We start from the raw sequence: 24565 nt of genomic DNA, 5'->3' as shown, positions 1-24565 counted from the left end.
AATTGTCTTTACCACCTTCAGCTTTACATTCTGAACAGGTACTACTGCTGCCTGACAGCCTCATTTGCATTTGACGAAGAAGGGGGCGTGGCTAAGAGTCCAGTGTCCAACCGTCTGGCTCTCGTGTGCTCCACTGGGCGGGGCTCGACAAGACCAAGGCGGGGCCAAATACGGAAATACGGCGCGGATTGGCCGCGCGACTGTCACGTGCTCGGTCAGCGCGTGTGGAGCCCCCTCAGTGCGCCCACCTCTGAGAAATAACAGCGCGCAGCGCGGAGTCATTAAAAAAAAAAAAACGATGACCAAGACACGGAAGGTATGACAAGGGTTGATTACTATCATTATTTCACACACACATGTCTGTGTGTGTTTGTGGTATGTGTTCTCAGTATTAAGTAACTTGCTTGTGTTGCTGAGACTGGAGAAATTGGAATACTCCGTTCCACCTTAAATGGTGCGTCAGCTGCGCTCTGGTGATTCACTAATTCAGCAGTTGGTTATTGGAATTTCTCGGTCCACCTTAAATGGTGTAACGCTTGCATTCTGGTGCCTCCGTGCTCGCTTCTCTCTCCAACGTCTTATTGGCATTCTCCGTTCCACCTTAAACGAGAAAGCATTTCTAATGAGACGAAGCCCACTTCTAACTGCTGCACCATTTAAGGTGGAACGGACGGCCCCACTAAGAGAAGCCAGTTTGTGACTGCTGCACCATTTAAGGTGGAATGGGAAATTTCCAGTGAGGAACAGGCAACTGGGGCTTCGTTTTTCGTGCTGGGTGTTTAGTGCGGAGTGTGTCACTGAGCGGCTGAACACGGGGGCAGTTCTGGGGGCTCTTAGGTGTGTGTGGGTTTAGGGGAATGTTTCTATTCTCGCCTGAAGGACTCAGGCGCGTTCTCTTGAGTGTAGAGACAGGAGCAGCTGGCTTTGCAGGGAGAAACTACCCCTGTCGCCCATAGACCGGAGACGTCATCGGCGTTTTCCTCTATTTAAATGGTCGAGACCGAGGAGGTCACTGGTGAAACAAAAAGCGGAGATCATCGGTAGGTAGGAGCCCGTTTATTCCCTCTGCTTGAAAGACTGGAAAAGGAGGGGGCGCCTAAATCCTTTATGATTATTAGACGCGGAGGAGTGTTAGGGAAGGCTGGGCCATCCGTAGCCTTTACCCGAGTCCATTCGTTTGGCCTCATTTAACTTTAAATACATGCAATAAAACAGCGTCGGTGGCATTTAGCTTAACACGGTCGACTCCCTTTACGTTCCTTTAAATCAGCGGGGAGCTCCTGTTTAAGGCTTCAGATGCGTTTCAGCGTTTGTTTCTAATGATTACGTCAGGAGCACACACCAGATGGTTTCCACAGGCAAGTGTCCTTTAATCATGCCTTCCTTGGGCTGCAGATTGGTAAAACATCGAGAGGGATGCTCTGAATGGGTTAAAAGAACGCTTGAATTGTAAAAATATATGTAATAAAATATGCATGCATGTGGAAGTGAGTGAGTGAATGAATGAATGAATGGGTGAATGGTGGAGTGAGTGACTGAGTGATAGATCAGAGCTCAGTTTTCCCAAAAGGATCATCTGAAACACACAGATGATTCATCAGTGTTAGAGCATGAATCACATTGAACATCTCAACCGTTTAAGACCATCATAACCCTAAGGTGATTCTGGGAAACTGGGCCCGGGTCTGTCTTGGATAAAACAAACAAATGAACAGCCGAAATACAAAAAGCAAAAATTCCCTTCCTTTCTCCCGTCAAGGTATTCAGTGAAAGTAAGGAAGCTGAAGGCAAGTGAAAAAGAAAATAAGCTGGATAAGGCCACATAAATGGGGGATTACAGCTTTGGAGTCCTGGTTAAAAACAACGCCTCGAACAAATCCGTTTTCCCAGTGAGAATTCACCCGCACCTGCAGCATCCGGTCCACCATCAGACGGCCCCTCCGAGCCCCCCGGCTTTCATCAACAGCACCACGCCGACCAGCGGGGGAAATGCAGGCTCAGCTTGGCTCTTCCCCGCCGTGACGAGCCACTCTAACATGCAAGATGAGATACTGGAGTGTGAGAAAGCCAAGGCCCAGCAGGATGACCAGGAAGGACAGGACAAGCAGCCTCTTTCTCCGCAAGGCCACCAAGATCCGCCGAGCATCATATCAGACCTGGAGAGCGCCATGCCTGAGGATGGTCAGCTGGAGAAGGGCACAGTGGAGAACGGCAACGGGAAAGAGGGTCTGCGCCTCGAATCCCCCGTGCTGTCAGGCTTTGACTACCAAGAGACAACCGGCATTGGCACGCTGGCGCAGTCCAGCAGCTCCTCGTCATCTTCCCTGGTGGGCTTCAGCAGCTGGTCCACCGCCATCCCCACCAATCCCTCCACCATGATCGAAGAAGTGGGTTTCTTCAGCCAAGCCGCCACCACCACGAACGCTCCTCCACCGCTCCTGTTCCAGAACTTCTCCCACCACACCAGTCCAGGCTTTGGAGGAAGCTTCTCCCACCAGATAGGGCCTCTGTCCCAGCACCATCCTCCTGCTCCTCCTCCTCCACCGCCCCCTCCTCCTCATCCCCACTTCCAGCACCCCCACAATCAACACCAACAGCACCGCAGGTCCCCTGCCAGCCCGCACCCTCCACCCTTCAACCACCGCAACGCTGCTTTCAACCAGCTGCCTCATCTGGGCAATAACCTTAATAAACCGCCGTCCCCATGGGGCAACTATCAGAGCCCATCCTCCACTACTTCCTCCAGTTCCTGGAGCCCAGGTGGAGGTTACGGAGGCTGGGGGGGCTCTCAGGGCCGGGAGTACAGACGAGGTCTGAACGGAGGGGTCACTCCACTCAACTCCATCTCACCACTGAAAAAATCCTTCCCCAACAACCAGACTCCTTCACAGAAGTACCCTCGCAACAACTCGAGCTTCAACCCCAAGCCCTGGATGGAAGATAACATCAACCGTAATGACAGTATCTTCCCTTTTCAGGTAAGAGGCCAAAGATGGTGCAGCTGTCATCTAAGCTCTAGAGTTAAAGCTTTTGAGCTGATATTAAGGGTTCACCTACATGGGGAGTTGCCATGTTTTACAGTCACATATCTTCAGATCTGATTAACATTTCTAAAATGTTAAAATTGACATAAGATTGAACTAAATTCGCCTTAGAAATAGTCATTTACATCTACCAGGTAAAATGAACAAACTCTAGATGCTTGGGCACAGTACTCCAGACCTTCATATGTTTCAAAGATTATATTCCAAGAAATTTGGAGCATTTCTATTGGTCCATTCAGCATTAAATTATCACACACTGTGAAGGACAGCTGCTGTGTTCAAGTGATATGGTAAACCAGAGTCTACAAAAATGGAGATACATATTTTTCTATGGACAGCAATGATGTTCAGCCATCCATCTTAGCCTTAAAGGCACAGTAACAGCAACAGAGGCTATATTCTCTCTTTTACCTAGTGTTTCTTTAAAGAGCTAAAGAGAGATTGCAGATTGTCTTGGTTCACAAACGTACTCAAATGTTATAAATGGTTCTTATTTTTAAGCAAATACATGTCAGGCAACTTCAGGAATACCTAACTGTAAGTGTAATGGTGCTGGAGGAGTATATCACATCTATTAGAGAAGTTTCATAACAACATTTCCGTCCGTTGGATCAAATGAAATGCCTCAGCCACCCAGTTACATGAGACATGAAGATCTATTTGTGACCTGTTATGCATGTGTGTATGCTTCTAGCTGTTAGCCATGTAGGCTATACTCTCTCGTTGGCCAGGTCTAATCTGCTTAGGGCTAGTACTCTCTCCCATGGCCTGGTTTGACGGATGTGTTAGATCAAAGCCCAGATGTGTAATGCGCTTCTGCTGTTCCACTTCTGCAAGCGCGTGCATGTGTGTTGCTGATATAAAAAGACATGGATGAGTGAGTCAAAATCACTAGATGTACTGTAAGTCGTGCAGCCGAGGGGGGAAATGGGAAGATGAATGAATGTCTGCTTCTGTTAATGGCTCAGGACTGCATGATTATCTGTAATTCCAGACTTCAGGAAAGGGAAAAAAATACCAGGGACTTTTCTAAGGTCAGTGTCAGAGAGAGTCCATTTCTCTCCCACCATCTACTATGGGCTAAGGATAGATTGACGCAGTTGAAGAGTGGACATCAGTCAGTTGTGGCCAGTCTAGTTCCACAAGGAGCTTGAGATTTTGACTAGTCTATGGATGGCAGAGTGTCATAAGTCAATAATTTCGAAACTGAGAGAGAGAGAGGGGTAAATGTAAACTGTAAACCATTCATAATGAAATACATAAAATGATCAGCCATGAGTTTATGACCGCCATCTTGTTTTTGTACTCTCTGTCCATTCTCTCACCTCCACTGACTGTACAGGAGCACTTTGTAATTCCACAATGAAACCACAGAGCAGGTACGATTTGGGTGATGGATCATCCTCAGCGTTCTAGTGACACTGACATGGTGCTGGTGTATTAGTGTGTGTTGTGCTGGTACGAGTGGATCAGTCACAGCAGTGCTGCTGGAAGTTCTTAAACCCCTCAGTGTCACTGCTGCATCAGCCAACAGCATCCTTTTTGTTGTATTTGTGTTGGTCGTCCTCTGGTCCTTCATCAGTGAACACGCTGATGAAGGACTAGAAGACGACCAACACAAACTGTACAGCAACAGACGAGCAGCTGTCTCTGACGTTACATCTACAAAGTGGACCAGCAAGGTAGGAGTGTCTGTTTGAGAGGACAGGATGTGGACAGTGTTTAAAAAAACTCTAGCAGCACTGCTATGTCTGATCCACTCGTAAAAGCACAACAGAATAACATACCACCACCAGTGATCCACCACCCAAAAAACATTTTGAAATCTCTGAATAATTCCAAATACGTTCAACCAAGAACTGTTTTGTTAGCGTAAATCATTCTTATGCCAGTATGTTTCCCAGAGACACTTGCCTGTGTTCCTCTATTACCAGCTGGTTAATATTTACTGTTACATGCTTCATTTATGTTTACTCAGATGGTGTTCTCATCTGAACCCAGTGGTGACAGTGGTGACTCTGAAAACACCCACTGTTGTTTCATATGCTTAGTCAGTCCTCCTCTCCACACAGCTTCTAGCCTAATTCCAAGAACAGACCTTGTATTGTGTCTCTGAGCTTTTTCCCCCCACCTCCTCTTGGAGCTGGCCTGTTGTACTAATGGACAGTTCACAAGGATTGTGTGGCAATACTTTGCCTCATGAAAACATGCAAGTTGTTATTTAATTTTTAAGGCTGACCTCTTTATCTATTAAAGAATATACCTCGGGTTTTACACTTCTTCAATCTCTGGCTGCCTCATTAGCACACCCGAGTCCTCTCTGCTGTAATGGAAAAGGTCTTATATCTAATTACTGCCGATCTCCACTAAACTCTGAAAATGTACAGTGCAGCAACATGCTGAAATTCATCATCTCTACTCTGTGCCCGGTCGTTAGCTGCCGTGTGTTGGTTTAGACTTCTCTCTGACAGGTGCTCATTCTATTTAACGGGCTGCATATGTGTAGAAAGGAAAAGTAAGGAGGGATCCAGGGAAGACTAGTGATCTAAAGACTAATAATGTGTTCTTCCTTGTCTCTTAGCAGGAGCGCAGTCGGTCCTTTGATGGTTTCAGCATGCACTCTCTGGAGAACTCCCTGATTGACATTATGAGAGCTGAGCAGGATTCATTGAAAGGTGAGTTCTCCACAGCTATGAATTGTTTATCACGTCCCCAGTGCATCTGAAGTGAATTAGGTTGCATGCAGTACAGGTAAAAGTAACCAGTGACCCTCAGAATAAGACTAAGATTGTTTCCTGAAAATACCTGTACCTTTTTTTGCAATTCTGGTCAACAGCAATTGGCCAAAAGGTCCATTTAGTCCAGTCATGCTGTAGTATTATATTATACTTTGGGGTATTCTTGTCAGGTTTCCTTTGCTTTAAGTGTGTCCTCTGAATTTTCTAGTCCTCCTGAATTAGTTACCGTGCTTTTGATTCCTTTTATATCCGTTCCACAGTGGATATTCTGCTTTATGTTTGTCATGTTCTATCTTATCACATTCTTTTTTTTTGTTTGCAGCAAGGTGGCCATGATTTAAAGCCGTACTGCACCTAAATTTCAAACATCTGAATAACGAAATTGCTAAAGTAAAAGTCATTCAGAGTTTAATTTAAAATGCTCAATTCTAGACAAGCTGATCATCAGAATGGTCCTCAGTGGTGGTGATGGGAGCCAGATCTGAAGTGGATACACATAGGGTGACCATATTTGAGTTTTCAAAAAAAAGAGGACACATGGGGCAGGTTGGCAGCAGAAATGCTTCCGTAACCATGAAACTATGCTGCTGAAATGTAGTACATACACGGATACTCTTTAACAAGATAAATAACAACTGCCTTTTGGACAGATTCCTTTCGATTCAATATTTGGCCTTGAATATTCCCGGCGCACTCCTTTTGCTCACCCACAAAAACACCATTGAAGTGCACACTTCAAGAAAGGGATTAGGGCTTATTGTAAGAATTGGGATGGGGGAAGGACAGCAATATCCTGGACAGTTTTGGAGATTTAGAAATCCCAGCCGGACGCATTTTTTAATTCCCGAAAAGAGGACGTTTGGTCACCCTAGTACACCATCTAATGCCTGAGGCACTGTCATGTTAAACATGCTAAGTGTGCAGGTGCACACGCAGGGGATTGTTAGGCATAATAGAGGGAAAGCTATTTTATTAACTATTAAAAAAATATAATCAGTATACATGTCTTTACACAAGTGTTGTATGATATGGTTATAATAGTAAAGAGTGATGAATCTGGAAAGAAAAACAAAGTCTTTTTGGATGCTTCGCTATATTGCCAAATGTATTAGCTCATCTGCCGTTGCACACACACGGACGTTGCAGTTATAACCGTTTCAACTCTTCTAGGAAGGCTTTCCACAAGGTTTAGAGTGTGTTTATGGGAATTTTGACCGTTCTTACAGAAGTGCATTTGTGTGGTCAGACACTGATGTCGGACAGAGTCTGGCTTACACTCTCCGCTCTAACTCATCTCAAAAGTGTTCTATCGGGTTGTGGTCAGGGCTTTGTGCAGGCCGGTCAAGTTCCTCCACACCAAACTCACTCATTCATAGTCTTTATGGACCTTGCTTTGTGCTTCGGTACGCAGTCCTGTTGGAACAGGGAGGGGTCATCCCCAAACGGTTCCCACAGTGTTGTGAGCCTGAAATTTCACCGGAACTCAATTCCCTATTCCTGAAACAGAACATAATCCCCCTCCACCAAACTTTACACTTGGCACGATGCAGTCTGACAAGTACCGTTTTCCTGGCAACTGCCAAACCCAGACTTGTCCGTTGGATTGACAGATGGAAGTAGTGTGATCCATCAATCCAGAGAACACATCTCCACTGCTCTAGACTCAAGTAATGGTGTGCTTGGGCTTGGAGATGTAAGGCTTGGATGCAGCTGCTCAGCCATGAAAACCCATTCCATGAAATTGTCTGTGCACTGTTCTTGAGCAAATCTGAAGGCCACACGGAGTTTGGAGGTCCCTAGAGATTGACTCTGCAGAAAGTTTGCAACCTCAGCATCCACTGACCCCGCTCTAATATTTTACACGGGCTAACACTTTGTGGCTGAGTTGCTGTTGTTCCCAGTCGCTTCCACCCTTATAATACCACCATGTGGATTATTTAGTAGCGAGGATATTTAACGACTGAGCTTGTTGCACAGGTGGCATTCTAACACAGTGCTGGAATTCACTGAGTTCCTGAAAGTGACCCATTCTTTCACAAATGTTTACAGAAGCAGACCGCATGACTAGGCGCTTCATTTTATACAATTGTAGCCATGGAAGTGACTGGGAAAACTTGAATTCATTTATTTAAATGGGTGAATGAATACTTTTAGCAATATAATTTTTGTCAGAACCACGGTATTTAAATCTAATGTTCCAAAGATTTTTGCTATGCATCTACTGCAATGTCTGCAGTAGACATATTATTATTATTTTTTATTCCCTTTTAAGTTGTGAGATACTGGGCCCTTTTGCAGTGTGCTTTCAGGCATCGTTGCCTAAATCACTAACTAACAGTTAAGATAAAATTGGTGATTCATACCAGATGAAGTCCATTCTTTTTGAAACTTTGTTCATGTATTCCTTTTCTCTTTTTTCTTTTCAGCCCAGTATCTCTTTCTATGAGGGAGGTTGATTGTTCTCAGTATTGCTTTCGACTGACAGTGGCAATGAATGTGTGGAGGAAATGCAGTGGGACTGGAGCATTGTGTCATTCCGCACATTTATTGTCTCAGTGTTCAGTCATTGTTAACAGTAATAATATTCAGCGAGCACTGAATTTGTTCTGACTTCTGTACTGACGAATTAGTGATAGGATTACAAAAATAATTTCCACAAGAATTTGAGTGGGATTTGATCCGTCTTTGCATTCATCCGTACAAACACAGTTATATATGTCTGTAACAATATATGTCTGTAATAAGGCTTTACTAAGTTTTAATCTCATTGTCGCCCATTTCTATCATCATCACGTATTGTCCACAAAATGTGAAGTGCAAACAGTGTTTTCTGATGACGGTAATTAGTCAGTTTTGTGCTGTGGTTGGTTGGTTGTTTTTTGTTAAATGGGAATGCATACTTCATGAAATATACCTAAGGTTTTTAATGTAATGGCAGCAAAATGCAACCTTCCTTTTAGATATATCTCTCTGTTACTGTACTCCTAAAATAATAGAGATAGAAGCAACCTCCTTTTTGGTGCTGGTAGTTATGTGCACAAAGAGTAAATTGCATTAAGGAGTGGAAATACATTTAACTGCATTATATTACTTTGAAATAAACATTAGACATCTTCGCTGTATTACTTTAATAAAAGCATACAGATGTTAAAACAAATTTCAGTGTTGTCTAAAATCAGTCAGCATACATTTGCTTCTAATGTTCTTTTTGCTGTTAGCTGCATGTGAACCCCCAGGATTAGTTGGCTAATCTAGGCCAGGGAAGAGATGGCACACTGCAGAATCTATCTGCTTTTGCTCTTGATTAAACTGCTGTGTCCCTGCATCCATGTTTGGTTTATCTTTCCATTTAATCAGAAAATGTATTGTATTCCCTAATGGGTTTATCTTTATCTCAGTAAGCCAAAGCTAAACAGAGATGTTAAACACTGTGGAATTCAGACGTTTTGTAAATGACATCCTGCAATTTTATATATATATATAATATCTTCAGAAAGCTGGTGTCAGACATTAAGCAGTGGGCTCCCAATCATGGATTAAATCTAGTCTTTGCACAAATTGTGTTGTAAGTGGTAAGTCTTTGCTTAGGATTAGGCTTAATATTGGTCTGGAAAATCAGCTCTCATTCTGGATGTCATTGAGTTTATTATAAAAATCTCTTTTGCCTTTACTCTAGGTCGCTTTGGCTTTTCTCATCCAAGTGGAGATGGCTCTCTCTCTGGAAACGGTGTGTAGTATTTTGGATTAACTTTACCTTGCACATTACATAGGTTTTTCATGATGTTTTAGGTGATGATTTCTTGCTGTTAAATTATTGCACTTTTTTAAATGAATAGTTATTAAAGTACAAGTCTAAAATGGCTGAGTCAGTTGACAATTGCTGTGCATTGGAACTGTAGCATCAGCATGCAACACAAAGAGAGCAGTAAAATGTTTACTCTATGGAAATCAGAACCCAATCAGATTATATTAGTAATCACACTCAAAGTCAGTGGAAATCAGTGGGAGATGTTTTTCATTAGTTCACATTTTTTTAATAAAGTAATGATACTACCTCTCACTGGAACTAGCCCAGAACACTGCTGAGAGAGCTGAACTTGCTCACGTTTTAGTGAGACAGGCAAAAGGCAACTAACAGCCTGCAAAAAGTGTTTAACTCAACTGCAGTGTGTGTGGACCATAAGCATCTACCGAAAAAACAAGCTTAAAAAAAGGTGCTGTAGCGCAGCCATATCTTGGAATATTTTTCTGTGACTCATGATTACTCAGAAGATGTATTTCCTGCCTTAAAAAATAATTTATGTATTTATTTATTATTTTTTTAATATGCACTTAGTCCTGCTGAGACACCTGATTCAAGTCATGGCATGTTAACTGTGGAAAATAAATGCAGTTAGCTCATGTCTGCTAGTACAGTCATTATTATACTAATTTAGTTTAACTTGAGAATGTTGGTGGCAGTAACCCTGAGTGCTGTTGTCACTGCTAAATGGTATTTTGTCTTACTTTGCATGCAGCAAGGAATTATGGCAGGAGACGAGGTAATGTGTTTTTATATGAGATTTATTTTACCCCTTGTCTTTTTTTTAATCAAATCTAGTTTTGATGCTTTTTTTCCACCATATTTGATGCAAGCTGACTTTTTTATTATTTTGTTACTCCATCCCACTTTGTGTTACTTTATTAGTACAAATATATGTACAATGGTGTCACACAAGTATGTATTTAAGATTTAATGGTACTAAAACTCCTAACAGGTTTGGTTCTATCAGCGAGAGATGGCCAGATTGAACTTGCCTATTCCAAGAAAGTATATTTGGACTAAGTTAGCATTATGCTAAAAGGGCTTGGAGCTGGACAGTAGTATTTTATTAGGGCAGTTTGACAAGATGCAGTGGATGGCTTCACTTGTCTGAGGGGAAATATGATAGCTTTTGTACTATGTAGTAGGTTTCCTCCGGGTGCTCCGGTTTCCTCCCAGGGTCCAAAAACACATGTTGGTAGGTGGATTGGCAACTTAAACATGTCCATAGGTGTGAGTGTGTGTCACCCCGTGAAGGACTGGCGCCCCCTCCAGGGTGTATTCCTGCCTTGTGCCCAATGATTCCGAGTAGGTTCCTGACCCACCTTGGCCCTGAACTGGATAAGGGTTACAGATAATGAATGAATGAATGAATGAATGAATAATGCTGTTTCCCCTCTTAATTTTTTTTTTAATAATCCAAACCAGTAGATTTTCTTTCTTGAAGTGTTACAGATTTCCTTGGTGAAACTGGAAGGGAAAAACAGAGTATATATTGTTTTAGTGTAGAATAACTGCACTCTGGACACATTAACTTGAGTAATGCAGTGCCCTCTGGTACTAATCCCATTATTTTTGTTTTGATTTTTGTTTCAAGCCTTTTGCCATTCCTCATGTATCTAATGTTTCATTTTTTTACAGTTTGTTTTTTATTCCATTCTTTTTGTGGAATATAGTAATGGTGTGTATGTATTTGTATTTGTTAGGTCACTCATCCCTGTTCCCCATGGAGGATGAGCGCAGTTTTGGGGAGGACGAGAGGTCAGATCAGAGTATTGGTGGAATGGGCTCTCCACACTGCTTCCCTCATCAGAACGGGGAACGGATTGAGCGCTATTCTCGCAAGGTCTTTGTCGGTGGACTTCCTCCTGATATAGATGAAGGTAAATGGTGTTCTAATAAATGGCAATTAGCCAGTAGTCGTCAACCTGAAACTTTTTAGTTCATATCACTCAACATATTTAGCACAATTTATCATATAATATGATTAAACTGCAAAAGTCCCAATTCATAGTCTTTTAAAAATATGTAATGACCCCCCCCCACACCTTTTTAATGTGCTTTTTAATTAAGACACTGTGCACCAATAATGTTAACCAATAACAATATTTCATCTTCTGCTCCCACCACCTCTACTCATCAAGAGAAAACCATTAGCTAGGCCAAAGTCTCACTCTGATACCCAGTGCACCAGAGTAAAGAAGGAAAATGATGAAGATGACTTTAATGCTGGCCCACTGTGCTTCAGAATCTGTATGCTGGATTGTGGCCAATTTCATGGGTAGAGCTAATTTTGGACAGTGCTAACTTTGGATGTCGTTTCAGGCTCTTTTTCTTTCTCTTTCTGCTTAATTCATTTCACTTGCAGTTCTCAACATGTCACAGACACAGTGCTCATTTTGTTGTTGTTTTTTTTATGTCTTGTTTCAGACGAGATCACTGCTAGTTTTCGCCGGTTTGGACACTTGTTTGTGGATTGGCCTCACAAAGCAGAGAGCAAATCCTATTTTCCACCCAAAGGTAGGACGGAAAGCTTTGATCATGTCCCGTTTTAACAGATGACTGACACTGGAAATACAACCTCCGTTTCTAGAAAAGTAGGGACATTTTGTGTCAAAAAAAATGCAATAAAAACAAGAATCTGATGTGTTATTTCATTTGAAGCTTTATTCAACTGACAAAAGCACAAAGAAGAAAAATGTAATGTTTTCCCTCATCCAATTGGGTAATGTAATATAAAAACGTTTAGAGTTTGATTTGTAGAATACACTACAAAAATGTTGGGAACAGAGGGATATTTACCACTTTACCTTTTTTAATACACTTTATAATCACATGGGAACTAAGGATACTAATTGTTACACGTTTGCAAGTGGAATATTTGCCCATTCTTGCTTGATACAAAACATCTGCTACTCAGCAGCCCATGGTCTCCGTTGTCTGGTTCTCCTCCTATGGATGTTCTACAGGAGACAGTTGTGAACTACACAAAGGCTTGACAAGCCTGCACACTCTGTGTATATGAAGCCACATTGTTATGGCATGTGTAGAATGAGAACCATTGGCCTTCCCAGGAAATGATGTCACCTCAATGCCTGTATATCTCTCCCTAAAATCATGGGGTCTAGAACTCAACAACATTTGTACAAAGAATATGGCTTTCTTTTTGTGTAATAACTTCAAGTTGCATTGCTTGATGCAGCAGTAAACAGTATTAAGTGATAATGGTTTTTAACACACCAGTGCCCATGTGGCTGTATTTACTCCAGTAGCATGACGGTTTCTCACGCAGTGCAGATTGAAACTTTGGTCGAAGACTTGAATTCTTTACAATCTTGCATTAGACATATATATTTATTTGAGTGTTTGTTTCCATAACAAAGTTTAAGTGATTCATTGTTTCAAGACTTGAATATTTGACCTATATTTTTCTTCTGCCCCAGCTTCATTTAAGTGTGCTGCAGGCATTTATATCTGTTTTTTTTTATTATTATTAAAAAAATACATATAGTGTGTTGAAGAACATAGAAACTTTGGGAGACCAGACACAAGAACAGTGATTACCACTTTCCCAGATTTTTTTTCCATTTGTGGATAATGGTTCTCTCTGTTTCACTGGCAACCCAGAGCCTTAACAATGATATTACTTTGCTTTGCATCTGTTTTTGACTCTGTTTTAAGGCCTCTATCCTATTCATGTTAGTGAAACTGAAGCTGGTTTTCATTTGAATTTGGTTGAATGGTTGATTTAGGAGCTAAAAGGGTGGATTCTTATTTCACATTGGGCCAGGTCGGGCTTAACAGCAGTTGTCATTCAATAAATTAAATCATCACATAAAGACAGCATATTAAAGTCACTTGGGTTATTTATTACCATTGTAATATGCTTGTGTGTGTGTGTGAGGTAAAACTAATCCCATCCGAATAGGGCCTATGTGTATGCATTTATGCGTGTGTATCCACAGGAGCTCTTTGTAGTCCCACAAGACTTTAGCCCATTTATGCATTGTTTGCTCCCCTTCACCCTCTTCCTCAATGAGCAGCCCCTGAAACTCTGCAGCAACTGATGAGCTACTGTCTCTGACTTAGTGAGCATAAAAACAAGGAGGTGGTTACAATCTTATGGTTGATTGGTTTATATCTTATTGGGATGGGGTTAGTTTTACCTGTGGATGGGGGGGGGGGGTAAAGTAAATATTACCCAAGTATCTCAGTAGTTTAAATCCCATCCGACTAGACTATTTCAGTCATTTGTCTGGAGTGTGTGCTCCCATTTCAGGAAAGATACTTGAGCCTTATATTACATGCGGGGGAATATTGTGTCATATCTGTCTACAGGCGGTTATATAGTGTGTAATGCTTCAGCTTCACATCTATGAGAGGTTTTTATCCTTGTTTTGATTTAAAACCATAATGGGACCCAATAAACACTCAAGTCAAATAGGGAAACAAAATGTCTTTGATGCAAAGCAATCTGTAGCGCCTCCTTGTGGAGCACTTTCTGGCCAGGTATGTGATAAATCACACCCGTTGTGCATTTCGTAATTGTATGTGTGTGAGATACAACAGTGCCATTCGGTGCATTGCTTAAAAAAAAGACACTAGAATAACAATCAAATTCTTTATACAATTTACACAAATAATCAAAACTGTCAATCTCACATGTGATCATCTGTGTAGTGTAAGGGACCTTTTTCTCCTTTATTATTTGTGCCTCTGTTTGGTTGTTTGAAGTGCCTTCTGATCAGCCTTTCCTGACAATCCTTTCTTTGTAAAGTCTAGAATGTCTTGGAGGGTTGCACAGAGCCTTGTGAAATCTGTCCTCTTTCCCCAGGTTACGCATTCCTGCTGTTTCAAGAAGAGAGCTCTGTCCAGGCTCTGATCGATGCCTGCATGGAGGAGGAAGGGAAGCTGTACCTCTGTGTGTCAAGTCCTACAATCAAAGACAAACCAGTAAGAAACCTGGAGTCTGCACACACACTCTCAGCACACTGGAGTATTTTTAACCTTCTGCACTAATCATGAAAGTGGAGGTGGAGGCTCAGCAGCACTGCTCTTTTAAAGTAGGTGCAGTTAAATATAAACCCGAGGAGCAACTCTGGACTTCTGCACACACACTGCTCCATTTGCTCGTGTGATGGCTTCACCTGTCGCATGGCCAAAGCTCACTGACGTTTTCAGGATGTCCTCAAAGCTGCAGGAGGTTTAAGATTTATTTATTTATATAACCAATAAGAACAATTCTCTCCACTGCAGTGGATCAGACCCATGTCCATGAGATAAATCAGATATGCACCAGGGCTACAAAGCTGGCATAGGCTGTAAATAATGCTAAATGTACAGATATCATCCCAATTTGATGTGTGCTGCTTCTGTTTTTAGCTGCGTGACATACTTTGGTCTACTGTTATAAAACAAAAAAAGGTTTGTGGAGTTGGCGGTGTGAGACGGAGAGAGATTTATTAGACCAAATCATTTTTCCATTTTATAAATTCCATGTTTTTTATATATAATCATGTCTTTAACCACATTTTACATATTTAACTGTGTGAAATAATTTTGCCGGGACATTGCTGGAATAGTAGTTTGCTCTGTGTTTTAGGTACAGATCCGTCCGTGGAATCTGAATGACAGTGATTTTGTGATGGATGGCTCTCAGCCCCTCGACCCCAGGAAGACTATCTTCGTTGGGGGAGTTCCACGGCCACTTCGAGCATGTAGAGTTTGGCTGCTTTAATAAATATTGTACTGTGTATTAGATGCATTTCTACTTTGTGGTAAATGTTCAGTTTTTACCATGCATCCGAGTGCTCAGTTGATGATTCTTACTCACTCAGGCTGAACATAAACGAAACACAACCTGCTGTTTTATGATGTAGAAACGTCCAAGCCAGGACATAGCAGCATCAGTCCCTGCTGTTACTGGTTATGGCATGTGACTCCCTGATGTGCTCTTGTGCTGCCATTTATTTATTTATTTTTTTCCTCAAGTGTGTGTGTGTGTTGTATCTCTGTGCCCTGTGGTAGTGGAGCTGGCAATGATTATGGACAGGCTGTATGGAGGAGTGTGCTATGCTGGCATTGACACTGACCCTGAGCTGAAGTATCCTAAGGGGGCCGGGCGGGTGGCCTTCTCCAACCAGCAGAGCTACATTGCTGCTATCAGCGCACGCTTTGTGCAGCTGCAGCATGGCGAGATCGATAAACGGGTGTGTGAGGGCACTGGGGGGGGAATATTCAGCACATTCATGCAGAGGACACTGTGTTTGAACACCGGAGCATTTTATGTCTTGTGTCATATTAATATTTCAAATTACAAGATAACTAGCTGTATTGATTACGTTTAATACATTTTAATACTTTTAAGACATTACCAGTAAGTATTTGGTGCCTGTTTTTTGCTTTTTCTTCTTTCTCAGTACTATGCACATCCTGTTAAGATCCCAAATTGCCCACCCTTCAGCAACAATTAACAGAACACTGCTTTGGCTAGTAAATTGATATTAATGTAGGGTGTGGTGTGGTTAGAAAGGCTGTGGTCATGAATGAATGAATATTTATATACACATTGTCTCCCTTTAGGTGGAAGTGAAGCCATATGTCCTGGACGACCAGCTGTGTGACGAGTGTCAGGGCACACGCTGTGGGGGCAAGTTTGCCCCTTTCTTCTGTGCCAACGTCACCTGTCTGCAGTACTACTGTGAATACTGCTGGGCGGCTATCCACTCGCGCGCCGGACGGGAGTTCCACAAGCCACTGGTGAAGGAAGGAGGAGACCGGCCGCGCCACATATCCTTCCGCTGGAACTGACCAGGAGGAAGAGGCCATGGGGCACAGCTCAGCTGACTTAACTTGCATACAAGCACTTTTCCTTTTTTGCTAGTTCCTTTTTATTTTGATTTCTTTTTTATGAGTGACAAATTTAATTTATTCTAAGTTTTTAATTTTTTGCAGATGATGACGATGATAAAAGAAAAGTGTTTTGTTTTGTTTTTTCTTTTTTTTTTTTACTTTAAAAACCTAAGTTGGTGCGCATGAGAACTTGAATGCTTTAGATTTCTACATATAGATGTTTAGCCTGACTCAACTCTAAAAGTTGTTGTTTTATTTTTACTGTACTACTGACGAGGCCTCACTTTTTTTCGTTCTTATGGGTCACCTTTCGGACGTGGACAGAATGCACTTGAAACTGTAGTTGACTACATTACAGAAAAGAGGCGGGGGAATTAAAGGTGGTACGTTTCACTGTACTTGCAAATGGTGATGACTAGTTCTCAGACACTAAGCTCACGTAGTTGCATGACAAAACACTGATGCAGGTAGTTACTCACTCAAGCAAAACATACCTGGACCTTACTAGCAGGAGACCAAACCTACTGTATAACTAACAAAATGCTGATGTTTGAACGGCTGTTTTTAGCGTTAGGAACAACGGGGGTGGGGGCCAGCTCCGAGTGCTGAGGCAGACATGATGCTTACACTTACGTTAACTGCCACATTCACAACAAATGCAGAAATCTGTTGAAATATGCACCATATTAGGTACTCACTGCTGTTACTGGCAGTAAAAGGCCACTCCAACGTCATCGTCTGAGATTACGGCCATGTGATACACTCTGTAATACGCCTAACGACACAAACTCAAGGATGGCTTCGGTGCAGTCGGCGGTAAGGTCGTCTGCGACTTAACTCTTGTATTGCCTGCTCCAAAGGTGTGTTTTTAGACAGGCAAACCAAAGATAAGCCTTAGAGATATCAAATGTCTTGACCTCTGTGAAAATCATGGAAAGCAAACAGGGGGAGAGTTAAGCGTTCATATGGTTGGCTATAAATGAAGAAGAAGAAGAAGGAAAAAAAAGAATAAAACATACAGCTTAAGAAATAATCCTTGTGATGGTTATGGCAGTAACATTGCTCACTTGTCAGGGAATTTGTGCTAAAAGCTAACTTAATATTGTAGTACTAATGAGAATTACCATGTGTTGTACTGATAGTGTTTTATTGCATGACCTTTTTTCCAAGAGTTTTTTGGCGTTCCGATTGAGCATTGTGGTAGCTGAGCACATTTCAAAGACTTTTCTGTAAGAGAGAAACAAATATTATTTTATACATGGTCTGCTGATTTTTGTACTGTGTTTTCTAGATGGTTATTTTGTCATTAACATAAACATATGCACTACTTTTCTATATATTGTTTTTCAAGTCATTTAGGCACATTTTGTTTTTCTTTTGGAAAGTGGTTTTTGCGATACCTCATTTTGTTTTGGTTTTTTTTTTCCAACTTGTTGGGTATAGATTTTGTACCTTTGTTACAAAGAGACCTGGATATAAGGCAAACATATTAAGAAAAGTTCATATAATTTTCAATTAAGCTTTTTATATGTATAATTGCAGAAATCTGAGGAGTTTAAATATCAAATCGAGCATGACACAATCTCAGTGTGTGGCACTTGTAAAAACATATAACACCCATCTCCTCTCGATAATGGAACGACTATTATTCCCTCGTCGCTGACCGTAGGAATAACATTCAAAGCAAATATGTAAATAAGGTTCTGGATATAGGATGCACCTTGTATCTGAAATTAGGAATGTTCCATAGTGAAATATCAGTATTTATCAGTAAGTATAATCCTGAATGGCAGAAAAATAAACTCTTTTGTCATAAGTATGCATGACCTAAAAATTAAGATAAAGGATTGATATGGTCTTGGCTTATGTTTGTCTTTACTGTAACTCCTTCAAACCTAGTTAACAGAGCTATAGCTTTCTTGTACTCAAGATGGGCGGGCAGAGATACTAGCTGAGTTTTACGACAACATTCAGAATTCCCAGAATCCCTCTGGCAGAAAGACTTGATCAATTAAACCCCACACTGTTTCAGGGGCTTTGAGACTTGAATGTGATAAATCTTGCAAAATAACCTCGAGTTATGTGCAATATGTTCTTTTGTTTATCTTCTCCAGGAAAAAAAAAAATCTCTGCAATGTAATTCAGATCTATTGAATTTTAACCTGTCCCTCTCCATCACTCCTTTAGTCGTCATAACCGTTTTTGTTCTCTGAATTGTATACTAAAAATACCACTAATATATGTGTAAAAAAAAAAAGTTATTTTTACTTTTTCTGTATTCACATATTTTCCTACTTAATTTCATGCTACTGTGATTAAAATCATTGTAAATACTAAGTGAAAAAAAAATTATTTTCAATTGGAATGTTAAACCTTTGTCATTTTGAAGATAGTTTGAATTGGTAAAGCCGTACACTTAGTTTCAAGTTTTATTAATCACACTATTGTGCTTCATGTCTACGGAAAGATAAGAAAAAATATCAATATTCTCGGTGTAATTGCTAATTTAAATTTACATAGTTTATAACAGTATCAAAGGTTGTATTTATCAATAGATTTTTTATAAGAAGTCTAATTTTTTGCTATGCCATTTATAAGTTTAGATTTTCTTTTACTTTTATTTTCTTTTCTCTTTTTTTTTTTTTTACCACCATATGGAGTTATGTAAAAGAAGGCATCATTTTATAGTTGGGTTAGTCATAAATGTGCTGTTGTAGTTGAGTGCAATGTCTGAATTATTTGCAGCCAGCTATTTATAACAGTAGGCTTAATTTTTAAGTATTTGTATTGTGAAATGTTGAATGAATAAACTTAATAGCAAGTACTGAGTTAGCTGTGTTGTCTCGTGTGAAAATGAACTGAGAAGCAGAAAGAAGGACATCCTCTTATGGAAATAGCTTGCGTGTGCTCTCGTGACCCAGATCCCATGAACGCACAGGTAGCTGGTGGTTTCTGGCACAATGGTTTATATAAGGCCAGAGCTATTTTTAGATTGTTTAAATGGAGCAGGATTGAGTTAACATAAATATATTACCAGCCTAAGGCCTCAAGGAGTCTTATTTTAATTATTATTTTACTCATACAGTCCTTACTATCAATCATATTACTTTGCCAAGTATGACTGACACACACATGGACTTTGTAACATACTACAACTGAGAAGTATACAGATCATTTACCATAGTCAAGAGACAGTAACACAATCTAGGGAAGTGATGAAATAAGAAAACAATACGTGGAGCAAAACTAAGATTGACTAAGAACCAGTAGTGTGTTGAAACGTGTGTTCTCATGAGTCTGAGGAACATGTTTTTTTTTTTTTTCTTTTACAATTTTATTTGCTTTTGTGTGTCATTGTGCCACACAATTTAGATGTCAGATAAAAAGCATTTAAATTACCCTTCCCAGTAAACAAGGAACGTCCCTGGACGTTCAAAATAGGTCTAAAAGTAGTCTGTCCGTCAAGGACATATTTTAAACGTCAATGGACGTCCAAAATCCATCTTAATAAGTTAGTTAAGTGGTGATCTATCGATAACGTCAGTGGACGTCCAAAACGCGTTTTATACAAGTAATTTATTTCGGGACCAATTAATAACGTCAATGGACGTCCAAAATACGTCTAATAGTCGTCTTTTCAATGTCTGTGTTTGGACGTCTTTTCAACTTTCATTTTCAACCTTAAGAGAACGTTGATTAGACGTCAGTCATTACGTTATTTCAACGTTGAATCAACGGCTAAATGTTTACTGGGTTGTTACATTTTCTTTTAAACATTTAAATTCCAGTTCTGACATAACACCTATGTTATGGGTTATTACCTCATATTAAATAAATAAATAAATAAATAAATAAATGTTGTACATACATCATAGAGCTTTTGTTATGAAATTAAAAACATTTTCAATGTATCTGCATATGTAGTCTCTTACTAGAGTACACCGCTCCACAATATCAATAGTTCCCCACAAACCAAGACAATAGCACAACCTAGTGGCGATGGCTGGCCTTATCATGAACGTCCTGCATGACGGTGTCACTGGATCTTAGGGAATTTGTCAGTTATAGCATTTAAATTACAAGGTTTTGCGCTGATTTAAAAATAATTCTCTCTCTCTCTCTCTCTCTCTCTCTCTCTCCCCCCCCCCCTCTCTCTCACTCTCTCTCTCTCTCTCTCCCCCCCCCCTCTCTCTCACTCTCTCTCTCTCTCTCTCTCTCTCTCTCTCTCTCTCTCCCCCCCCTCTCTCTCACTCTCTCTCTCTCTCCCCCCCCCCCCCCCTCTCTCTCACTCTCTCTCTCTCTCTCTCTCTCTCTCCCCCCCCCTCTCTCTCACTCTCTCTCTCTCTCTCTCCCCCCCCCCTCTCTCTCACTCTCTCTCTCTCTCTCTCTCTCTCTCTCTCTCTCTCCCCCCCCTCTCTCTCTCTCTCTCTCTCTCTCTCTCTGCCGTTAGTGGGGGTGACTCGATTCTCCGCTGCGTTTAAAAAATGCTGCTCGTGTAACGTCTCCGGTAACCTGAGGTATTTTAGAATGTCTCAGCTCGGAGCTCAGTCTGCTCGCCTAAGTGAAAAAATGAACGAGAAGCTTAGCATTCATTTGAGGAATAAAGTGGGAAAGCTCAAGGCTGTCGCTGGCCTAGTAGACACGAAAGGCCCAGAAATGTCACCGAGGGTCATCTCTGCAGCTTGGTCGGGAAAGAGGAGTGCGGAGAACAGCGGGAAGTTTCACAGGGAAAGGAGAAGAAAACACCTCAAAGTTTCTCTCAGTAAGATCCCGCCGAGCCAGGAGACTTCTGTCTGTCAGCAAGGTTCGGTCACTCATTTCAGTAATAGTAAAATATGCACACACACTTACACAATCTGCTCTCGGTGTCTCTCTCTACGTCACCAACCGCCATGAATACAATGTACCACTTTAGTCAAGTCCAGAGAGTTTTATTGTCAATTCTGCATATGTACAGGACTCTTTGTTTACCTGTGCTTCAGTATATTTAATGTCAACTAATAAACCTCTAAAACTAATTTCAGTGCATCAAAATGATATATTTATAATTACTTTGCTGAAAAAATGATTTAAGTAGCTAAGAACTTTACACCTTCACCTGTCTCTTTAGGTTATCCATTATCTGTAAGCGCTTATCCAGTTCAGGGTCGCGGTGGGTCCAGAGCCTACCTGGAATCATCGGGCACAAGGAGGGAATACACCCTGGAGGGGGCGCCAGTCCTTCACAGGGCAACACAGACACACACACATTCACTCACACCTACGGACACTTTTGAGTCGCCAATCCACCTGCAACGTGTGTTTTTGGACTGTGGGAGGAAACCGGAGCACCCGGAGGAAACCCACGCGGACACAGGAAGAACACACCAACTCCTCACAGACAGTCACCCGGAGCGGGAATCGAACCCACAACCTCCAGGCCCCTGGAGCTGTGTGACTGTGACACTACCTGCTGCGCCACCGTGCCACCCTTACACCTTAACCAGATAAAAACAAACTGATATTAATCTGAGGTGTCTTTAAATATTTTCTTTCACTTTTGATTGTCCAGCAGCTTATATGATTGGCTGTTTGCTCACACATTCCCCATTTAACGCTTCATTTTATAGAGAAAAAGATCCCAAAATGAAGGCTAGAGTTTAACCAATGGAGGAGCGGTCCTCGTGTGCACAGACATTTGTGGACTGTCTAACTGGCCGTGCTCAATTTTGGACAGGGCTTATATCCAACTTCTCTGTACACCTTTAGCCAGGCCGTCTCTCACTGAAGTTATAAACATTGTTTTAGATCAGACTGCTTGTTGAAGTAGCTGTGACACAGACAGCCAATAAGTAGGGTGACCAGACGTCCTCTTTTACCCGGACATGTCCTCTTTTACCCAGACATGTCCTCTTTTTTAGACTTTAAAAAATGTTCGGGCGGAATTTCACAAACGTCCGGGGTTTTGTTTTTCTAGAGCTTACGTAGAACTTCGAGAAGCGTTTCGTTCACAAACTAGTCCCGCCCTCCCCTACTCCGATTGGTTCGCTAGAGTGAGAAGGGGGCGTGGTGAAGTAGCCTAAAATCTTCTGATTGGACGGTCTGACTGTAGAGCTACCGTTATTGGTCGATAACCTTCTCTGTAAACATTTAATTGGTCAGTCTGCACGTCAGTAGTCGTCCACCCAATTAAGATTGACTTAAGCACGGTGGTGCAGCAGGTAGTGTCGCAGTCACACAGCTCCAGGGACCTGGAGGTTGTCGGTTCGATTCCCACTCCAAGTGACTATCTGTGAGGAGTGTGGTGTGTTCTCCCTGTGTCTGCGTGGGTTTCCTCCGGGTGCTCCGGTTTCCTCCCACAGTCCAAAAACACACGTTGGTAGGTGGATTGGTGACTCAAAAGTGTCCATAGGTGTGTGTGAGTGTGTGTTGCCCTGTGAACGACTGGCGCCCCCTCCAGGGTGTATTCCCGACTTGCGCCCAATGATTCCAGGTACACACCGTGACCCTGAATTGGATAAGCTGTTACAGATAATGGATGGATGGATGGTCCCATCACTTATTTATAGATGTCCATAAGGTTTCAAGGTATCTGTAGAATGTAGTCGTATAGTTAACATCAACGTTTCTCATTCACCTAAAGAGGTTTCTTTATTTATTATTATTATTATTATTATTATTATTAACTGGTCACAAATGGTCATCATGTGTGTTGTATTCACAGGAATGTCCTCTGAGATTAAAGATGTCTTCAGCTTTCCAGCAGGAGATGACGGAAAGAACATCAGGGTAAGTTTGGACCTTTTGTATAAAGGAATCTTTCAAACACCAGCAGTGGAGTTGGTTGTTTTTAGGTGTTGAAAGGCCAGTCAAATGACCTGGTGATGTCTTTTCCAGGACTCTGACATGAAACAGAACGTGTTGAAGACTATTTCTAAGATGTTGGAGGAGAACAGGGTCATCAGAGAGCAGGGGCCTACACTGAGTCAGATGAATAAATAGGAGTATCTCAGTTTAACAAACCACTATTAGAACTACCATAGCTTATAGCTTTTTCCCACTGATTTACACTTTTCTTTAAGGTTAATAGCAGAAGATGGCTGTTAAATGTGTATTATCTCTGTATGAATGATACTGCAGACTAAAGCAAGAGTCAGAATGATATTCTTTCAGTTTTTTGTGAATATCTCGTTCTTATATTTTTTGTTTCACCACAAAACATCTGAGTATTGAAATAGTTATAATTCTTACAGATTAATGACACATTGACAGACTAATGACTTAATATCTCAAGATTTGAAAATAATATGTTTTTGAATTTCAAGGATGTGTGATTCATTGTTACTGAAAGTCTTTTTTTTATTACTACTTAATAGGCCAGTAATCTGAGAAAATAAGTGTTTTGACAGAGTGAACCAACACTTGTATAAATAAAATCATTATTTTGAGATATTAACTCAGTGTTTTGAAACAGTCTTGCCAGAGAGAAGGAGGGTAAAGCAGGTGCTGTTTGCTGGGAATGGGAGATCAAACCTTTGCATGTGGCTTGTTTATGCTGTCTGCACTGGGACAAGCTCAGGTATAGCACTAGATGGTGCTACATTCAAAGCAAGCTTGAATCATTTTTTTCCTGGTTTGTGTTGGCAGTAAGAGAGTAATCCTTGGTGTATTTTGTGTTGGGGAGAATGGGATGGAGGACTAATGTAGATTTGGAGTGAAAGGTATTAAGGAAATAATCACCCTGGAATTAACAGCATTAAGTGTGTTATATTTGCTCAGTGGATGCAGATTTACGAGACTGTTTGCACTTTGTGCTCCACCTTGTACTGCGGCGTAAAGTTGGCTATCTGTTTACTTTTCAGTTGTTAGTCAGTGGATAATATTTGAGAAAGAAAAAAAGCAAGGCAAATTTTTCCGATTGTGTTTGCACTTCTCTGTGTGTCATTATTTATTCGGTGCTGTTTGCCAGTAACGTTCTGTTAATTTCTGTGATAATAAACGTTGCTCCGTTGAACAAGCTGAGCATTTGTTCGCGTGTGTGAGGTGATTACAGACACTGAATAAGCAATTTGTTTCTTTAATCATTTCATTACTGCTTTGGTAAACAGGCTTCACTACATCTGATGTCTGCTCTTATTGAGGTAACGGAA

General features: G+C 41.2%; 1 protein-coding gene and 1 long non-coding RNA gene across 8 annotated transcripts; one reads left to right on the top strand and one right to left on the bottom strand.

The window, feature by feature from the left end:
- Positions 1–228: 228 nt before the first annotated feature.
- cpeb4a (cytoplasmic polyadenylation element binding protein 4a) lies at positions 229–19252 on the top strand. Of its 6 annotated transcripts, none has more exons than XM_066667469.1 (11): positions 229–316; positions 1760–2978; positions 5629–5719; positions 9459–9509; positions 10300–10323; positions 11291–11467; positions 12015–12104; positions 14419–14537; positions 15187–15301; positions 15612–15793; positions 16167–19252. In XM_066667469.1, the coding sequence occupies exons 2-11, from the start codon at positions 1827–1829 to the stop codon at positions 16392–16394; spliced, it is 2229 nt and encodes a 742-aa protein (XP_066523566.1). In that variant the 5' UTR covers positions 229–316; positions 1760–1826; the 3' UTR covers positions 16395–19252. The 6 variants fall into 6 exon arrangements, with proteins under 6 accessions (XP_066523566.1, XP_066523562.1, XP_066523568.1 ...); XM_066667465.1 differs by having other exon boundaries at positions 5626–5719; XM_066667466.1 differs by lacking the exon at positions 229–316 and adding an exon at positions 507–1040 and having other exon boundaries at positions 5626–5719.
- LOC136694097 (uncharacterized) lies at positions 13784–20549 on the bottom strand. 2 transcript variants are annotated; one of them, XR_010802143.1, is made up of 4 exons: positions 20427–20549; positions 17561–17663; positions 17135–17355; positions 13784–14517 (listed from the first exon to the last, which is right to left on the bottom strand). It is a non-coding gene; the product is annotated as an uncharacterized lncRNA (long non-coding RNA). The 2 variants fall into 2 exon arrangements; XR_010802142.1 differs by having other exon boundaries at positions 20369–20486.
- Positions 20550–24565: the final 4016 nt, after the last annotated feature.

This window comes from Hoplias malabaricus, chromosome 4, assembly GCF_029633855.1.
Source record: "Hoplias malabaricus isolate fHopMal1 chromosome 4, fHopMal1.hap1, whole genome shotgun sequence".
Lineage (NCBI taxonomy): Eukaryota > Metazoa > Chordata > Actinopteri > Characiformes > Erythrinidae > Hoplias > Hoplias malabaricus.
This window is presented reverse-complemented; position numbering and strand designations above follow the sequence as displayed.